The 20,264-nt window shown below is 45.3% G+C and overlaps 2 protein-coding genes across 4 annotated transcripts in view; both read left to right on the top strand.

The window, feature by feature from the left end:
- The first annotated feature begins 994 nt into the window (after positions 1–994).
- CMTR2 (cap methyltransferase 2) lies at positions 995–10,093 on the top strand. Of its 3 annotated transcripts, none has more exons than XM_074912920.1 (2): positions 995–1,033; positions 2,984–10,093. In XM_074912920.1, exon 2 carries the CDS (start codon positions 3,003–3,005, stop codon positions 5,295–5,297), a length of 2,295 nt encoding a protein of 764 aa, XP_074769021.1. In that variant the 5' UTR covers positions 995–1,033; positions 2,984–3,002; the 3' UTR covers positions 5,298–10,093. The 3 variants fall into 3 exon arrangements, with proteins under 3 accessions (XP_074769021.1, XP_074769020.1, XP_074769022.1); XM_074912919.1 differs by lacking the exon at positions 995–1,033 and adding an exon at positions 1,088–1,205; XM_074912921.1 differs by lacking the exon at positions 995–1,033 and adding an exon at positions 1,153–1,243.
- The window catches only part of HYDIN (HYDIN axonemal central pair apparatus protein), a 152,597-nt gene continuing 137,690 nt past the window's right edge, over positions 5,358–20,264 (top strand). The window contains 1 exon segment of the mRNA XM_074913662.1: positions 5,358–5,383. The gene's annotated coding sequence lies outside the window, so the exon portion shown is untranslated.

The raw sequence follows: 20,264 nt of genomic DNA on the forward strand, positions 1-20,264 counted from the left end.
TCTGCTTTGACCTTTCTGACTTTGCTTGCGGATTTGATGTTGTATTGTTGTCTAGAGAGTGTATGTGTGTTTCCAGGGACACTGCGACGGATGCTTGATTCTCCTCATTATTGCTCTGTTAATATTTCAAGGTTCTTACTTTCTGCTAACCTAAATTGGGTGTAACAAGTCTCCTGGGCATTTAGAAAGGGCAGCAAGGTGGGTTATCATGTGCAAGAATCTTCTAAGTACCTGCTTGTAGGTTACAGAGGCCAAAGCAAACTCTTGAGGACCATCACTGCTGACTCTGGAGCTGGAGGCTGGCTTGGAGAGTGTGTGCTCGGAGGTGGGAGATGATGTCCTGTTGCTCTGGCTCTGCTCCTCACTCAGCTGTGGCCGGCTCTGCAGGGCAGATGCCCGAGGTCTTTAGGCAAAAAGATGCAGGGCACTGAGCCCCCCCACCCCCCCCCCCCCACCCCGCTCTCCAGTGGGTTGCTAACAGATCACAACAAAGCTTTTCCTTCTGCTTTTTTTTCTCTGAGCAACCTGTAAGTATTATCACAAGTGCTAGCTGAATAACTTCCATAAATGTTTCTCATTTCTTTTGGGCTGTGCTACTGTGGGAGGCGGCTCCTCTGCTCCCCCCCCCCCCCCCCCCCCCGCCCGCAGAAGCCAGCCAGCTCAGATGAGCATGGTTTTCTGGTGAAAATCGACCTGCTTTTGGGCTCCTGTGAATGAAATGGCCTCAAACAGGCACTCTGCCTCCTGCCCTGCCTGAGCAGCCTTCGCTTGGGGCCTCGTTGCTCCTCACCCTCTCCCAGTAGGAACAGCGATGAGTGGCACTCCAGGCCTTCCCCTGCTGAAAATCTCCCCCCATATTTACTTAAAAAAAACCAACAACAAAACAAAAGAAGAAGCCCTCCTGGCCCGGGGGGAGGTGCCTGCGGGGCCCGCTGAAGAGAGGGCAGGGCGGCGGGGAGCGGCCGGGGCGCGGCCGGGCGGCGGAGCGAGGGGGCCGGGCCTTGCCTCGCTTGCCGCCGCCGCAGCCCGCCGGGTAAGAGCGGCGGCTCCTCTAGGCCGCGCGGCAACCGCGGCCTCGCGTAGCGAGCGGGCGGCGCGGGGAGACGCCTCCGCCGGGCACGGCTCTACGCGCGGCCGGGGGCGGAGGGAGGCGGCCAGGCCGCGCCGTGGCTGGGGCGGGGCGGGCTGTACCACGGCTGCGGGCGGTAAGGGGAGAGCGGGTTTCCCGGGATGCCGCAGCCCGGTGAGCCCCCAGCGTGTGCCGGGGCGGGCGGGGGCAGATCCGAGCGGGTGTTCGGGGCAGGGGCGCCGGGGGCGTTAGCAGCGGCGGGGCAGGGAGGAGCCCAGAGCCCTTCAGCAGGCGTGAACCGAGTCCAGGCCAATGGGGACTGGAAATAATTATAAAAAAAGAAGCAGCAGGCGATTGCCTGCCAGTTTCCTTGTCATGCTTCCGGTGATATAGCTTGTTCAGGGCTTTGCTGGTATAAGGTGTAATTCAAAGGCCATTCTCACGGTTTGTATTTAAAAATTAAGTAAAACTGGTTTAGGGTACAGTGGTCTCCTGTCGTTCCCTTAGTTTTCCTCCTCTCCCCACCATGTTGAGAAGGGACTAGGTTAAAGCCAAAACGCACCTGCATAAAGGAAAGTGAAACTAAATGCGCTTACTGAAAGGCAATTGAATTGGGGAAATGAGAGATGAAACTTCACCCCTAAGTACAAACCATGAGCTTCTCCTCAGCGGGCTGATGGGTATGAGAGGGTATGGCTGTGGTGGTGGGGCTGTGGCCCGACATGCTATGTGGATTCACAGGGAAGAGTAAAGTATTTAGGTTGGCCATTCATTGTCCCGTTTGCTTCTAAAGTTTCTCAACTCCTATCCAATACTTTTTCACACTAAACTGTTTTGTAGCATTTAAGCTTATAGTATTTTGCTTCTGAGGAAATGAGATGGTTTGGGGGGAATGGTTAAAATGATCCAGTGAAGGATTTCCTGTCTCTTGTGGTAATTTTGATTATTTTGCTTAAATGAACATCTTGGTTTTGAGTAGATTGCTGGCTGATTTCTGATTAGTGAGCCCAACTTCTGCCTTGTGTGCTTTGTGCACTGGACTGTGCAGCAGACTTGTTAGCTTTGTGTGAAGTATGCTTGTGTTAGTCTGCTGTTACCCACTGAGAGCACACCATTTTGTACAACTTTCTTCTTCAACATCAAGCATGAGTTAGCATTGCCCATGGATGCAAGAAAGTCTTTTCTCACCGTGGATTCATCACTATTTTTCCAGTAGGGAGAGCACGGCATAAGGATTTGCACAGGCCTGGCAGGGAGTTGTAATGCTGAGCACAGGAAAGATTTTGCTTGCAGGCTGGTGTTAAACACCTCACCTTCAGCTTAAGGGGCTGTTAGCAAGGATGCCTGGGCTGTGGGGGCTCTCCCAACATCGCACTGGGCTAGGCGGAAGAGACGTGAGTGTTCGCTTTTGGGAAATTGGAGGAGCAGGTCTGCTCCCTCTCAAAGCTGCCTTTGCTTGGGGCTCCTCATTCTTCACACTTCGATCTCTTGGATAAATACTACGATAATTAGATGAAAAGATTTCTGTGCCACTTGTTTAATTTGTATCACTTGTGGTCTGTTATCTTTTGTAACCGAGATACTTGTGTTTAGGTGTTTAGACCTATGAAGTGAGCACAGTGTTTAAAGGCCAGTGGAGAGCCGAAGCAGCAGCCAGCTCTTCTTTGCTTTCTGTGTAAATAGCATGAAGGGTGATTGAACCTCTGGACCTCCTGATTTCCAAATAGCCTTATTCAGGATAGCCCTCATTTATTTTCCTCATTGGTGCATGATTCTGTGAAACATTTCTCTCATATTCTAGAACACAGAGGTTAAACATGAGAAATTTTTATTTTTTTTAAAAAAAGCTCTGCTTATTTATATACACGTGTATGATTGGAGTGACATTGTTTCTTCTCCCGTGCTGTTCTCCAGATTGTGAATCAATCCAAGAATGAACAAATGTAAGAAGCCTTATGTTGACCAGACTAGAAACCTTGAAAAGTTCAGTCCTGAAATTCTTTCTGAAATTGAGAAGCTCTTTGAAAAGAAGTTTACTTACACTAAGCCAGTGAATAATGAATGGAAGCTCCCAGATCCCAGTGATGCTTTTACGTGTGATCACAAGGAATTCAGCTCACTCCTGGCTCTGAAGGACTCAATGAATGAAGTGAAGAATCAGCTGAGTGATAAGAACCTGGATGAATGGCATCAGCATACCTCATTTACCAATAAAGCAGGGAAAATAATTCCTCATGTGAAGAAATCTGTGAATGCTGAGCTGTGTACCCAGGCATGGTGCAAGTTTCATGAGATCCTGTGCAGTTTTCCTCTTCTCCCCGAAGAAGCTCTTCAGGAAGGAGAACTGAATTCTGTCCACCTCTGTGAAGCACCTGGAGCTTTTATAGCCAGTCTCAATCACTACTTGAAATCCCACCATGTCCCATGCGACTGGAATTGGGTAGCTAATACTTTAAACCCATACCATGAAGCAAATGACACTCTTATAATGATCATGGATGACCGTCTTATGGCAAATACATTGCCTTGGTGGTACTTTGGCCCGGATAACACTGGTGATGTGATGACATTGAAACATTTAACAGGACTTCAGAACTTTGTGAGTAATATGGCCACGGTTCACTTGGTAACTGCTGATGGCAGCTTTGATTGCCAGGGAAATCCAGGAGAACAGGAGGCTCTTGTCTCACCCCTTCATTACTGTGAAACAGTCACTGCTTTAATGATCCTGGGCACTGGAGGTTCCTTTGTTTTGAAGATGTTCACACTGTTTGAACACTGTTCTACCAATCTGCTCTTTCTGCTAAACTGCTCTTTTGAGGAGGTCCATGTCTTTAAGCCAGCCACTAGCAAAGCTGGAAACTCAGAGGCCTATGTGATTTGTCTTCGTTATATGGGCAGAGAAAGCATTCATCTGCTGCTTTCTAAGATGATACAGAACTTTGGAACAGAAATGGTCAACAAAGCACTTTTTCCCCAGCATATGCTACCGGAATCTTTTCTTAAAATACATGAAGAGTGTTGCATGTTCTTTCACAAGTGCCAGGTAGAGACCATCTCTGAGAACATCCATCTCTTTGAGCGCATGGAAGAAGCAGAGCAGACAAAACTGAACGAGTTACGAGATTGTGCAGTAGAGTTCTTCATGCAAAGACTTCGTATGAAACCCATTGCCAGAAATAACTGGCTTGTCAAGAAATCTCAGACTGGATGCAGCATGAATGCAAAATGGTTTGGACAAAGAAACAAATATTTTAGTACCTACAATGAAAGGAAGATGCTGGAAACCCTTACGTGGAATGATAAAGTGGCAAAGGGCTATTTTAATCACTGGGCTGAAGAACATAGTTTAAATAATGCTGGAAAAATGTGCATCCTGGAAGGATTGTCTTGTAACCTTGAGTGTAGCCTGTGGTACATTTTGGAAGGCAAAAGACTACCAGTGGTAAAATGTTCTCCGTTTTGTGATGGTCAAGTTTTGGAAAATCTCAATGAAGCTATGAACAACTTGGTGCAGGAGAGGCTGAAAAGCAGACAAAGGCTGCAGACTTGTCAATCCTGTGAAGTTCTTCCAGGGGAACTGATGCTGGCAGAAGTGTTTGACCTTTCCAGCTGTCATCAGGAAGTCCTAAATGAAAGATGTGGTGACCAATTCAAGTGCCTTGTGGTGGACTTTCCATTCCTCTGTGATAATGAAAGCCAACCCAGTATGGAAATAAAGCTCCTGGACTCAGCCACGCTGCTGACTTTCAGCTTCTCTTTGCTTTACGATGGAGAACCAAAGTACCAGCAGCAGCTTTTGGAGTGTGTTCTGCATTCATTGAATCAGCTTACAATGGGAGATGCGTTGATTTTGCCTATTCTCTCTTGCTTTACACGCTTCACAGCTGGCCTGGTCTTTATACTGCATTGCTGTTTCAGATGCGTCACATTTGCTTGTCCAACCTCTCATGAGCCTCTAAGGACTAGTGCTGCTTTGCTGTGCATTGGTTACCGAGGCCTCCCAAATCCAGTTGTTGAATATCTGCAGCATTTGAATAAACTGATGAGCTCTTTACTAGTCTCAGACTCTCCCCAGCAGGTCTTGCAGTTTGTGCCTATGGAGGTTCTTCTCCAGAGCAAACTGTTGGACTTCTTATGGGATTTAAACACAGCCATTGCAAAGAGACAACTCCATTTGATTGTGCAAGCTGAACAGCAGCAAATGACTAGCAATATTTCACTTTAGAATAATTCTAGAATTGAGCAAGTTGCTGCTGCTAGATCTTGTTTCACAGGCGGGTAGAAGGTGTTAAAAACATTGTTAATGCAGAGGTAATGTTACTGTAAAACCTTGGTGTGACATTGTGACTGTTGGGAGGATGTTTTGAGCTATCAATCCCACTTGTACCATGTTGGCCTGTCGTACAGTAGCCTGAGGTTTTAATCTTGGGTATGGGGGACTTGAGAGAGACTGTGACTGAAGCGGTGAAACTGTCTGTCCTCTGTCACAATGCTCTCTGACCAAACTCCTTTGTGTACCACCCGGGTCAGAAGCATGGCCTTTGTGATGAGCTGTGCTATGGTGATTTGTACCTGTTGCATCAGGCCAGACAATGGGGGACCCTCTTGTGTGACATTAGCACTCTTCTGTAGAGCAAAATGTGGGAGTTTTGACACACCTGTGTACTTTTCCAGGGTTTGTAGAAGCCAAAATGTGAGGTTTGGGCCAGAACGCTCAGCAGTATGCAAGCCTGATGTAAGACTTGAGGGATGAGTGTCTTATGAGCAGGTAGCTGTCTCACAAAGGCTGGGTTAAAAATTACAGCCTGTAGGCAGTAGCAGTGGTGTCCAGGGATAGATGCTCTTTGGTTTTCATTTTGTTTATGTGAAGAGCAGCAGGCTGTATGGTTTTTGACAGGTTATTGTATGGTTTTGTCTCCCCATCAATGAATCGGCTGTTAGAACGTTATTTTTAAGTGGTTTATGGGTGTTCCTTAAAAGAATTTGAGACTCCTGAGTGAAAGCGAATACTTGCATCTGTCTATTGCAGCAGCTATTAATGAGGAACTGCACATGTTTTTCAGGCTAAAAATGTGATCATGCACAAATTTGTGTATCAAAAAATGCTTTGGGTACTGCTGGAGGAGCATTAAGCTGAAGAAATACGTGATAACTTTGTTTGGGAAAGTATGATTAAGATTTCAGTTGGTTCCCCTTAAGGATAAAAATGATGAAGTTGGTAACTGACTGTTCCTTTAAGGGACTCAAATTTTATTTTCCATATTGATCCTCTGAGAGCTGAATTTTGAGGCCTAACTTGCGTGTATTAATGTTTAGTTTTAAGTTTGTAGTGTACGTGGAACAACCTGCTCAGAGGGAGAAATGATGTTTAAAGGAAAAATGACTTTGCTGTTGATGGGTGCAAGATCTTGGAGAAAAAGGTCAAAAGAATGGAGTTAGCAAGTAGGAAAACCTACTCTCCTGATAAATTACCAATCACCTTCTGGAAGCACTTCTAATTATATAATGTGGGAGCTTGAAGGATAGTTGATTACTGGTAAGGAATGAAAAGTACTGCTGAAAAACTGTTTTGTCTGGAGGTGCTGCACATTTAATAGGCTTTCTTGCCACGTTGATCGAGGCAGAGTTTAATGCATTTAACAGTTCATTTTTTATTTAAGAACTTGATAGGTGAATGAATTGGTGGCTTAGGTCTGACTAATTCATAACATTTTCTAAAAATCTTGCTTTTTATACTTGCATGTAAATAGAATAACAAAAGCTTCTGGGATTGGCCGTTGTCCATTTGAATTTATTTAAATGAACTTGCTCTTTTTGCTATAAGCTGAGTCATGCTTCCTCTTTCAGACCAGGAAGGAAGGGAGCAGAGGCTACAGTCTGGGAGATATATGCAGTAATAGCTTCTCCTGTAAATCATTTTTGAACCTGTAAACTCAAGAGTGCAAGCAGGGCGACAGATGAATTTCACCGAGGTATAAAAATGAAATACTGAAAATGGGAATAAAGAAGGGGGAAGAAATATTGTACAAGAACAATGATGAGACAAGTTTCAAAGATCAACTGTAGAAGTCATCTTTATCTCAGACAAAAAGTTGGATAAAAATACTGTCCACTAAAGACACCCCTGTGTCTCTGCCACTGCTTCAGAGGTGATTAATTCTTCTGAAACTTCCACTGAGCTGAAGCGTTTGCAAAGATATCTCCAAAACAGGGGTAAACGAGATATTGCAGGCGCATGGGTGTGCTTACACTGTGCTGTTCTGCCATGGAGGCGTGAGTAGCCAGAAGCATCTCATCTAGTAGGTACTTAAATAACTTGGGTGTTTTTCTGACTGACATTAGTCTAATATTTTAAACTTATTGTTCTATAGGTAAAATCCTGAGGTGACTGACAGACCCTGAGAGAAAATGCATTTATTTTTTTGAGCTTTCCTCAGTCTGTTGTGTACCTCTGACAAACTATGCAGACTTCCATGAGATTACTCCCATCCCATTATTCCCTGTATCATCAGTCTCCCTTTTTCCATAAATTTTTAGGGGAGAACATTTTAGATGGTCACAAAGCTTTGGGGGAGTTAAGACTGTGTACTTACTGAGCTAGTGGGGAAGCATAATCCCTCTTGTTTAGAAGTAACGCCCAAAAAATGTGTGCAAGCCCTCCTGGGGAAAGCCAGATCTCTAAACCAAAGGAAACCCAATGTCCTGTGGATCCTGATGCCTGATCTGCTCTGGAACTTTTTTGTTGGCAGACATGGGCAGACGACAGGAGAAATGCTTTGACCGCAGCTGCTCCTGTTAAAAAGAAAGGATGTGGTTTGGGGAGTCTTTTTAATTATTGTTGTCTTAATGGCAGGAGTGTCAAAGTCAGGAATGACACTTGTCCTCTTAATTGTGAGAATCCTGCATTGTCCTAGCTGTCGTTTGACCAAAGATTTCTCTGAGAAGTGACACTTAATTTCTGTTGTGACTTTTGGAATATGTAAGAACGCAAGGGAAGAATGTATTAACCTTTGTGGAGAGGGTCTGATGACTCCTGCCTTCATTGAGGCTGTCAGTTTTTGGCCCATTTGATTTGATTTTGTGTGACACCTGATAAAGTGTCCTAGTACCCTGGCTCCTCTTAAGTTGTTTTTTTACCTATTCAAAGATGAACTGGGCATTGGTTTTCATAATTAGGACCTTCAGGTTTCACACAGGGGAAAAATAGAGGAGGAGGAGAGAATAAGCTGGTTATGATGTGATTAAGATTCATGCGAACTTGAGGTAAACTTAATTTTGTAGCCCTACTGTTACAGGTTTCCAATGAAGGACCAATATCTAGGCCCAGTGATTAGCTATGAGCTACATTATTTCTCTGAAATTTTTTGGATCTTTTGTTTTAAGCCAGCATAACATTTTGAAATCAGTTGAATGAGGGTTGTATGAATTGGGTACTCCACCAAGTGAAAATGCTGATTTTTTTTTTTTTTTTTTAAAGTTGAGTTCCATTAAAGTTGAGAATTAGTTGCTACTAATTTTACTAATTTTGTATTGTATTTAGATCCATCTGGATGTGCACAGATTGTATGTGTTCTTGCCACTGACTTTCCAATTTAATTTCTACAAAACATAATGAGATTTACAGTATGAAATTCAGTAGTCTATTAAAATGGTACTAATTGGTGTCTATTCATCTTAATTTAAGCTGGATCTATCAAATTACTTGTTCTAATAGTAGAATATGTAGCAGAATTCTATTCCATTAGAAAAACAATTTGGGACTTAACGGGAAGAGATTAGTACTGCTTATGTAAAAAGTAGGAGAAAAGAAAATCACACCCTGATTTCTGGGTTGTGAGCTGGCTGCTTTAGGATACAGAATAACATTCAGTCCTTGCTTCACTGGAAGCAAGGGCTGACCCGTGAGCTAAAGCCTCAGTGCCTCCATCTCAGTGCCTGTTACCATCCCTAAAACCATCTTTTGATATCCCTTTAATTTACACTTGATTTAATTCTTAATGGTAAAGCAGGGGAAATCCTGTGTAACTTGTCTTACCATTTTGGGTGGTATGAAATGAGGGAGTTTCTCAGTACTTCTCCCCATTTCTCATTTTTTTAAACAAGAGCCTCTAAATTTCACCTCGTAGCCTTTGAATATCACTCTCTTTTTTTAGTACTTCAGTAAGCAAAGACAGATTAAAATTTCCTTGCCAGAGTCTGGTAATGGATTCTCCATCTCATTCTTGCAACTGTTTTTGTGAATGCCATGCAGATATCCTTAGTTCCAGTTCTTTGTGCACTTCAGTCACTTGACAGAAAGATCAAATGGAGCTGTTTATGCCAGAAAAGCGCTCAGCCTGTGACTGTTCATTGCTTACTCTTTAGGCAATGATTTGGATTGCCATCGAGCCCTCTCTTGTGACTCTTTGTGGGTCCAGAGCTGATTTCAAGACTTAAGAATGAAATTTGCTAGAAGAATTAGCCAGTGGCTGTAGACACTTACGCTTATAACAAGCAGAACTTAGGAGACCTATAAATGCAGGAAACTTTTCCACCAGCCAGGAGAGGCTCATATAACATGCAGCTGGGAAGGATTTGCTAGCCTTTCCTTGATAAAAATTCTTTAAAAAAGGCTTTGAGGCATAACCACCTAAAGAAACAGTTCATCAGTTGTGTGCACCTTTCTTGTACACACGGGTATGTTCATGTTTGCACATGTGGAAACCCCCAGGACTGTACAGCCATGCAGCTTTTGCTTTGTAACTAATCCATGTGTGCTTTTGTTTTGAAGGATGTACGTATTTTTCTAATAGTAGATGAAGGGATGTTGGTTTACATGGCTATTGCATATTTCACTTGGTCTGCAACTGAGTGGTAGAAGACCTTTTTTAAAAGAAAGGAAAATAGATGTTATTTGGAGAAAGTATTTTATTTTAGGTTTTAAATAATTGCTATTTCATAGAATCATAGAATGGTTTGGGTTGGAAGAGACCTTAAACATCATTTAGTCCCACCCCCCTGCTACAGGCAGGGACACCTTCCACCAGCCCAGGTTGCTCAAAGTCCCGTCCAACCTGGCCTTGAACCCTTCCAGGGAAGGGGCAGCCACAGCTTCTCTGGGCAACCTGTGCCAGTGTCTCACCACCCTCACAATAAAGAATTTTTTCCTTATGTCTAATCTAAATCTTCCCTCTTCCAGTTTAAAGCTGTTACCCCTCATCCTATCCCTAGAGTCCCTCCCCACCTTCCCTGTAGCCCCTTTCAGTACTGGGAGGCCACTCTGAGGTCTCCCCGGAGCCTTCTCCAGGCTAGACAGCCCCAACTCTCTCAGCCTGTCCTCACAGGGGAGGTGCTCCAGCCCCTGATCATCCTCATGGCCTCCTCTGGACCTGCTCAAAGTCCTTCTGGCATTGGGGGCCCCAGAGCTGGACACAGCACTACAGGGGGGTCTCACTAGAGTGGAGCAGAGGGGGAGAATCCCCTCCCTCAACCTTCTGGCCACACTGCTCTTGGTGCAGCCCAGGATACCGTTGGCCTTATGGGCTGTGAGGCACATTGCTACCTCATAGTCATTTTTCCATCCACTAATACCCCCAAGTCCTTCTCCCTGGGGCTGCTCTCCATCCGTTCATCCCCCAGCCTGTATTTGTGTTTGGGATTGCCCCAACCCATGGGCAGGACCTTGCCCTTGGCCTTGTTGAACTCCATGAGGTTTGCACAGTCCCACCTCTCCAGCCTGTCCAGGTCCCTCTGGATGGCACATCCCTTCCCTCCAGCGTGTCAACCACACCACACAGCTCGGTGTCATTGCAAACTTGCTGAGGGTGCCTCAGTCCCACTGTCAGTGTCACTGACAAAGGTGTTAAGCAGCGCCGGTCCCAGCACTGACCCGAGGCACGCCACTCGTCACTGCTCTCCACTTGGACATCGAGCTGTTGACCACAACTCTGAGTGTGACCATCGAGGCAATTCCTTTTCCCCTGACTGGTCCATCCATCAAATCCACGTCTCTCCAGTTTAGAGCCAAGGATGTCATGTGGGACAACTGCTTTGCATGGGTCCAGGTAGATGATGTCAGTTACTCTTCCCTTATCCACAAACACTGTAACCTCGTTGTAGAAGGCCCCCAGATTCATCAGGCAAGATTTTCCCTTAGCGAAGCCATGTTGACTGTCACCAATCACCTCCTTATTTTGCATGTGCCCTAGCAGAGTTTCCAGGAGGATCTGCTCTATGATCTTGCTGGGCACAGGGGCGAGACTGACTGGCCTGTAGTTCCCAGGGTCCTTTTTATTTCCCATTTTAAAAATGGGTGTTAAGTTTTCCCTTTTCTAGTCAGTGGGAACTTCACCACAGTGCCACAACTTATCAAATATGATGGCTAGTGGCTTAGCCACTTCATCTGTCAGTTCCCTTGGGACTTGCAGATGCATCTCATCAGGTGCCATGGACTGGTGCACCTTCAGGTTCCTTAGATGGTCTTGAACCTTATCTTCTCCTATGGTAGGGGGTTCTTTATTCTCCCAGTCCCTGCCTTTGCCTTCTGTGACTTGGGTGGTGTGGCCAGAGCACTTGCTGTTGAAGACTGATGCAAAAAAGTAATTTGAGTACCTCAGCCTTCTCCATGTCTTGGGTAACCAGGTTTCCTGCTTCCTTCCACAGGGAGTGCACATTTTCCTGAGTCTTCCTTCTATCATGGAGGTACCTATAGAAGTTTTTCTTGTTTCCCTTGATGTCCCTGGCCAGATTTAATTCTCTCAGGGCTTTAGCTCTTCTAACCTGATCCCTGGCTGCTCAGAGAGTTCCTCTGTATTTCTCCCAGACTACCTGTCCTTGCTTCCACCCTCTGCAGGCTTCCTTTTTATGCTTGACCTTGTCCAGGAGCTGCTTGTTCATCTCTGCAGGCCTCCTGGTGTTCGCACCTGACTTTGTTGAGATGCATCGCTCCTGAGCTTGGAGGGGGTGATCCTTGAATATCAAGCAGCTTTCTTGGGCCCCTCATCCCTCCAGCTTTTTATCCTATGCTATTGCCAGGCAGATCCCTGAAGAGGCCAAAGTCTGCTCTCCTGAAGTCCAGGGTGGGGAGGTTGCTGTGTGTCCTCCTTGCTGCCCTAAAGTTCTTGATCTCCTCTATTTCATGGTGACTGCAGCCAAGGCTGCCCTTGAGTTTGGTGAGAACATGGTGCAGCACAGCACTTCTCCTTGTTGGCTCCTCTGCCACTAGGAGAAGGAAGTTACCAACAAGGCATTCCAGGAACCTCCTGGATTGCTTATGCCCAGCTGTGTTGTCCCTCCAGCAGATACTGGGGTGGTTGAAGTCCCCCATGACAACTAGGGCTTGTGAATGTCCACCCAATCTTCCTGGTCAGGTGGCCTGTAGCAGATCCCCACTAAAAATGTCTCATGTCCCTGCCTTCCCTTTAATCCTGACCCATAAGCTCCTGGTCAGCTCCACATCCATCCACAGCCAGGGCTCCCTGCACTCCAGCTGGTCTCTGACATAGAAGGTGACACCCCCTTCTTGTCTCCCCTGCCTGTCCTTCCTAAAGAGCCTGTAACCTTCCATTCCAACACTCCAGCCATAGGATCCCACCATGTCTCTGTGATGCCAATAAGATCATACCTTGCAGGCATACACATGTCTCTGGCTCCTCTTGTTTATTGCCCATGCTATGTGCGTTTGCATAGAGGCATTTAAGTTGGGCCCCATGAAGCTGACTTTCTGGCTGGAATGTCTTTGTGCTGCTCTACAGTTGCTCTCCTGCTGCCCTGTGACCCCGCTCCAGGCTCTGGGCATCTGTTTCTGGCACTGGCATCAGGCTGGTTGGAGTGGGATGGAATGGGGTTCCCCTCCCCCAGCAATTTTAGTTTAAAGCCCTCTTCACCAGCTTGGCAAGCCTATGGTTGAAGATGCTCTTCGCCTTCTGACAGTTGGACCCCAACAGCCCCCTGCAGCCCAGGTTTCTCAAAGTGAGTCCCATGGTCTAAGTAGCGGAACCCCTGGCTTTGTTTATGCATTCATATGTATGTGTGCTGGTCTGATACCTTGATGCCCTCATAGCTAGTAGGTGTTTGTTGGGGAAATCTTTAAACTAGAAGTGGTGTTGAGCGTATGCTGAAATGCAGGATGGTGCCTCGCTTGGTTTTAGTGAAACTCTAGACTGTAAGCATTGGCTGTTAATGTCAAATGTACCTCAGGGGATGTGAGGACTTTGGAAGTGAAAGTGAAACAGGCGTCTGGATTGGAGGAGCCCTTTAGGATTGTCAGGTTGATTTTGGTGGAAATACTGTTTAATGTGATTTTACTGAATTATAGGGACATGTAAATGCTCAGAATTGTATTCAGACTCATAAACAGTTCTATGAAATATTTGCATTCCCAATATAACAGTATCAAAACAGTGCCTAAAAACATATGAAATGGTAGATTAGAAAGTACAGGGAAAATGCAGATGTCTCCATTTTGCTCCTACAGACCTTAAACACTGCATACGTGACTTCTTCAGTCTTTAAAGTCAATTTATACACTATGTTAGGTTGATTATAAATCTGATTTGAATTTCGATAGATCTTAATACGCTAACATGCCTGCCAGTTTTTGAATTTAAATAGTTGGTGTTGAAAGCTAAGCCAAATCACTGAGCACAAAGCTAATCGGCTCTCTCCCTGGCTGAACAGATATTTAGCAAACTGTCTTTTACTGTGTTGTGTCAGCTCTTCGGTGTCCCCCAGTGAGACTGGGGAGATGAAATTTTGCCTATAATACAGCTCATACTTGAACTAGTGCACCACAGTTAGTGGCCCCTTTTATTTAAACAATATTTTACCTCCATAGGAAACTTGAACACCTCTATTAAAGTGCATCTTCATAGTGCTTTATTAAATGAGATGACTGTTGGTTGTCAAAGAATTGATTTATCTTAACTGGGGATAGCAGAGAGAAGTGACTGTCACTTGTTGGTGAATTGATTTGTTTAAATTGGTGGATATCAGGGAGAGGTGAATCAATATTCAAATCTTATTTGTTGCTGAAGTCAGAGGTCATTATCTGTGTAGCTAAGAGATGGATGGACCAATGCTGCCGGATACAAATGAAAGCTCACGCGGAGGTACCCCCAGGTCCTAAGCTGTCAGGTTCCTGTGCCTCAAAACAATGACCTAGTAGCTAGGCAGTAATGAAACCTCAATTAGACTAAGGAATGAAGGGACTGTGGTAGTGAAGTGCCTTTATTTAAATCTCTAGAGAGTTAAGGTGATTAAATACTTGCTTTATAATCAGTTGACTGCCTCAGGTTGACAACGGAGCACAACTCAGCGCCGTTGAGTTGAAATGTAATGAAATCTGGCTTGGGGTCACAATAAACTCCACTCCAAGACGCCTGCTGAATAGCAACATGTCCCCTCAAATAATGATGCTCTCTGACAGATGAGTGTTCAGCAGAGGAGGGCGGGTGTGGGGCAGGAGTGCTGCAGCTGGGGACATCTGAATCACGGGAGCCATGGGAGCAGCCAGGGCTCCCTGCCTGGGTTACTGCAGCAATGCTGATAGGAGGTCCCCAGCTATGCAGCTTGAGTAAACCATGCTGTAAGCTGCACAGACAGTGGATAGAACCCTGCGTGGAGTAGATCAGTAGCACAGGATGCGTTTGAGATTAGTGCACCTAGGACTGGGATGGCTGTAGGATTCCTGGCTGGTAGAAATGGTGATGTTGAGCAGCGGAGGCTTGCTGTCGCATCTGGAAAACACAGAGCAGCCCTGCACCTCTTAGATACTGTGTTCAGTTTTGGGCCCCTCGCTACAAAAAGGACATTGGATGACTCGAGTGTGTCCAGAGAAGGGCAACGGAGCTGGTGCAGGGTCTGGAGCACAGGTCTGCTGGGGAGCGGCTGAGGGAACTGGGGGGTTTAGTCTGGAGAAGAGGAGGCTGAGGGGAGACCTCCTGGCCCTCTACAGCTCCCTGAAAGGAGGGTGCAGAGAGGGGGGATGAGTCTCTTTAACCAAGTAGTAAGTGATAGGACAGGAGGTAATGGCCTCAAGCTGCGCCAGGGCAGGGTCAGGCCGGCTCTGAGGAAGCATTTCTTTCCAGAAGGGGCTGTTGGGCGTTGGAATGGGCTGCCCAGGGCAGGGGGGGAGTCCCCATCCCTGGAGGGGTTGAAGAGTCGGGCTGACCCAGTGCTGAGGGATCTGGTGGAGTTGGGAATGGTCAGGATGAGGTTCATGGTTGGACTGGAGGAGCTTCGAGGTCTTTTCCAACCGAGACGATTCTGTGATTCTGTGAACTGGCATTGAGTGCTAGCACAGACTGAAAGGAACCTGACTCCAGCTAGCGTATTGGGAGTGAGAGGAGAGCTAGTTCAAAAACTTGCCTCTTCTCTGTGGGAACCCTGGAGAGGTTAGTCCTCAACTAGGGTGAGCTTGTACTTTGCATGGAAATACCAGCGTAGGCTGGGTGTTTATTAACTGTCAGTACTATGGCCTTAACTATAAATCACAAAGTAATTTATTCCAGGGTGTTAATGAAATTTAGATTTATAGAGAAGTACAGTTATGGCTAAGATGCAGTTAATAGCACTGGTGCTGAATAAAACCTAAATATGCTTTGTTTCCATTATGAAACAGAGCAGTATAAAGCCCATGAATTTATATTTATAGAAGTGGTTTGGCTCTTAATTATGTGACTAGTTTTGTGAAAGTTCTGTACTTAAGTATGATTTTCAGACTTGGAAACCTCCTCAAAGCTGTGGATATTGCCCAGCTTTCAATTCCGGCACCTTTTGCGTGGAGTATCACTGCTCTGTGTGCGCAAACCGAGAGCAAATTCTAACTGTATTTGCTCAAACTTCTGGGTGGGAGTTTGAATAGGAAGTGGATCAGCCTCAAATGTGAAATTCAGTCTGACTGCTTTCTCAGCGGGTTACAGAGGGGACAGACAGGACAGCCATTGCTCCTTAGGCTGGATGCTGGGACAGTGAGATTTTCTAATGTGGAGCTAGAATAGAAGTTACAGACCTCTTCTGAGCCCTCTGGTGTGATCCCGATTAAAAAGTGTGCTTAGCTAGTGCAACAGACCTCAGAACAGCTTTGGGTCTAAGCACACGTAGTGGTTGAGAATACCTATTTACATTTCAGCAACTAACTTTACTCATCACATCACTCTTCGCAGTTTTGAAGTGACCTGAACTGTTTCCTGAAGGAAAACAGTGACAGCAGCAGTCTCAGGAGCATGAGTGGAAGTAATGAAGCAGTAATTAGCAATTAATAAAATGTGGTGAAACTTATAATTTTAATAACTGCTGCACTGGCCTAGAGGTGTGGTGCTGGAGTGAAGTAGTCCCTTGGAAATCTACAACTCTGAAGCTTAATTATCATAATTTCCTTTAGACACCATCTGGTCTTAGAGCCAACTTGTATATTTATCTTTTCCCCCGAAGGTAGATGAGGTTTTAAGTACTCCAATTCTGTGGCTTTTCACAGCAGAGATGAAGCTGAAACCAGGATTAAGATATGGGGACTGAGATGGCCTTTGTGGCTGATGTATCATGCAGAGACTGGGAGGGCAAGGTTCTGTCAAAATAGCCAGCAGGGTCTCAGAAAGGTGTTTGGATACAGGAGGAACTGGGAAAAACATGGACAGAACCTCACCTGTAGTTTGCAGAGAGTTTTTTGTCTTGTTTGCAGAGGGAGTACAAATTGAGACTGTGCTGTCTGTATATTCTTCTCTTCCCCCCTCAAGCCCTTCTGAACCATGTCTGGAAGATGTCAGGTTCTTACAGATACTGTGATAATGAAAGGCAAAGATTGCTCAGTAACCACCCTCCTGACCTGAAGTTGCCACTGGGTTACTAACAACAGGCAAACCCCAGAGTCAGAGGCCAATAACTCTCTTCTGTGGAAGAAGGACACCTGTAGTGGTGGTGATGCACAGTGGCAAAGCTGCTTGCCCCTCAGCTCTGTTGTATCGCTTTGCTTTATGCGCTGGTTTATGCCTTGCTGAGCACTATAAGGTCAGCCCAGGTGAGAAGCCAAACTACATCATCACTCCTTGCTCTCCTAAAGATGAGCCTGAAAGATGGTCAGATCCCGAAAACAAGGAGCCAGACACCTGCATTCCCTTCAATGCCCACCATGTTAACCATTGATGGTAGGAGCTAGGAGCAAGTCAGGAGCATCACGTTAGGATTAATTCTTTTTTTTGTTTTCAGTTACTGGAATACCCTATGGGCTTGGAACAGAGCAAAACACTTTACAGGCAGCAAAGGTGAGAAAATGGGACATGGGAATTTTGGAAGACGTAAGTGCAATTTTAGACGTCACTCGTTTCCACTGAAGGGTTGTATTAAGGATTCAATTTTGTCTTGTGTAAATCAATTTTAATTAATAGAGCAGATGCACCGACAATGCATCCGGAAATGAAATGGAGGAGAAAAGAAAAGAAGCAGCTGGTGCTAGTAGATGTAAATATTTGCTTTTTGTGAAGTAAAGCTCTGCAGAAACTTCAGAGATTCCATTTCAAATTCAGAAGCCTATTTCTTTCGCCTTTGGAGATATATGGAGCAGAAAAAATTAGTTAAACCATAACGCTTTGTTTGGTTCTAGTGCATGTGATGTAAGAAGCATAAGTTTTTGGAATAGGGCCAACACATGAAATCTTGGTTCCTACTGAAATATCAAAGTCTAGCCTCTGTTGGTGCAAGATGCATTAATTTCAGAGGAGCTGTCTCTATACCAAGAAGTCTTCCCAGGCCTCTGCAATACAGTCTTGGGTGGTAAGCATGGGCAAGTCAATATGCTCATTTTTGGCCCACTTGTAGCAGGGAAGGGTGTGGTGATGCTACTTCAGTAGAGCCCTACTGGCAAGCCAAGTGGAAGAAGTACATATATCTCAAAGCTTCTGTTGAGGACGTGTGGCAGGCATGGGTAGGAACTCCGATCTTCATGTGAAGCTGAGGGTTTAAAAAAAGCAAGGTATGAATTAGGGCTTTGCAGAACCTCCATGGTTCTGCTGTTATTTTTGAGGACTCTGCTTGAACTGCAGAAAAGCAGTCTTTCAAACCTTCCTCACTTTCTTCCAGTATTGGACTTTTCATGAAATCCCTGACTATTTGTGTTACAATTAGAAGAGCTTTTTGTTCTTTTTGTTTTTTTGGTTAGTGCCTGTAACTGCTTGAAAATGCAAGCCTAGAAGCACAAAGTACTACAGCAAATATAGAATGTAAAAAGCAAAACAACACTAAAAACCACTTTTAAAATAAGTCATGACTAGGGAGCTATGATGTCAAACCTGGAACTGGTGGTGCTGGAGATGGAAGACGATAAGGATGAGTTGATCCTCAGGAGTTATTTTCTACTTAGTGAACTGGGCAGTGGGGATGGAAAGGATTCCTCTAAGTAGGAAAAGTGGTAGCACAAGTATTATTCGTGCTTATTGAAAGCTCTCTGAGGCCAAGACAGACTTTCTTGATCTGCAGCTCAGGAATAGTATGTCTGGATGCTTGGCACCCGACCTTGCATGCATATATGATGGTCTCAAGTTTTGTGCCTTGATACTGAGAATGTTCCACAGCAGAGGCAACACCTCAAAACGGCAGTACAACTCAGAGGTGGGCTGGAGCTGGATCCAGATGAAGCTCCTCTGACCTTAAAACTTATGAAAGGAAGCTTGCAGGTGTGAGTAGTAGTGCTGCTGCTGCTGAGGGGGTTGGTTTTTCCAGACCTGGGGAGCAGATAATTACCCTGTCTGTACTGCGTTTGCCTTGTGAAAGCTTGTGCACAGCAGTGCCTTACTGTCTGTCCCTTCTGTTTCAGAGCTCTGCTGTCAGTTATTTAATACCCTACTCTGATTACTGTTGTCATTGTCCTGTTTTCCTTCATCCTTCACTGACCTTGGTGAGCAGCAGGCATCTGAAGGTGGTGATGAAAATGTGATGGATCAGGAGAGGCAGCAGGACCACTGGCAGTGAAAGATTTGTCAGGTGTTCAGTGTCACAGGAGAAGCAGCTGAGGTGTTTCAGAATGGTGATCTGTTTGAAGATGGGTCAGACAGGGTCACCAGGACATCATGAAGCTTAATTTTGCGTGATAAAGGGATATTCCACTCTAAACTTCAGGCAAGTAAGCAGTTATTTCTTGGTATATTAAAAGCGGTTAGAATCTCTTTTACTGCTTTTGTCATTACCAGGTGTTGAATTGGCAGCTGACAACCCCAGTGATCTTCCTTCTGTCTCACCATTCTTCCACATCACACATGCTAGTCTTGTCTGTTTAGGCTGCGTGCATTTCTAAGTGCCTGCACACATTCCTGTCTATCCCATTGTGTCCTACGGGAAAAGCTGAACTGCAAACAGTCACACTTTCAGGATCCCATCCACAAAAGGTTATGGGATATGCCTGAAACTGTAGTTCGATTATATGGGGAGTTATTGCAGAACCAGAGCGTAGGGTTGGAAAGTCAAAATATTTCGACAGCAATGAAGAGAGAAGGATGGAAAGGTTTCAACTACAAACCTGTGCACACTGGGTGTGCATATACTCAAATACACAGCTGCATTGCCCCAAGCTGCAGAAGATATGGTGTAGAAAAGCCCTTGGTTAGTGGAATAATTCTCTGTTGTTGAGGATTCCTGTAAACTAAATGGAAGAGGTGTTACGCTTGTGTCCCGTATTTTTGTTCCCTCGCTACAGCCAGGTTATTCTGACTGTGTCCTTAGGGTGTCCCTTTCTAGTCTTGGCCTTTTGTCTGAAGTCAGTCTGCTCAGTTTTTGTGATCCTTAATGATAAAGTAGTTCTTGTCAAAACCTAGATGTCTTCTTTTGAGTTCCTGCTGATAACACAGTTCATGATTATTCTAGATTGTCTCTTTTATGCTACCACGGTGCTTGTGGCAGAGTCTGGTACTTGGTCAGGGCAACCCCAACTCTGGAGATCAGTGACACCCTCTGCTGCTGACCCATCTGTGAGCCCCAGTGGGACATCCCGTATCATAAACCTGGCGTCAGTTTTAACCACGCAGTCCTTGCACAAGGAGTTATTGAGACAGGACATTAAAAGGAAATGAATCTTACCTGGCTCTGATTTTTCAGACCCAGGAAATCTGTTCCCAGCGTGATCTGGCAGCAAGTACTGGGAAGTGAGTTAAGGGTAGGTGCTGGTCTGCTGTATGAAAACATACCCCTCCTTGATAAGAAGAAATGGGAAATACCTGCTCATTTAAGA

Source organism: Athene noctua, chromosome 9 (genome assembly GCF_965140245.1).
Source record: "Athene noctua chromosome 9, bAthNoc1.hap1.1, whole genome shotgun sequence".
Classification (NCBI taxonomy): domain Eukaryota; kingdom Metazoa; phylum Chordata; class Aves; order Strigiformes; family Strigidae; genus Athene; species Athene noctua.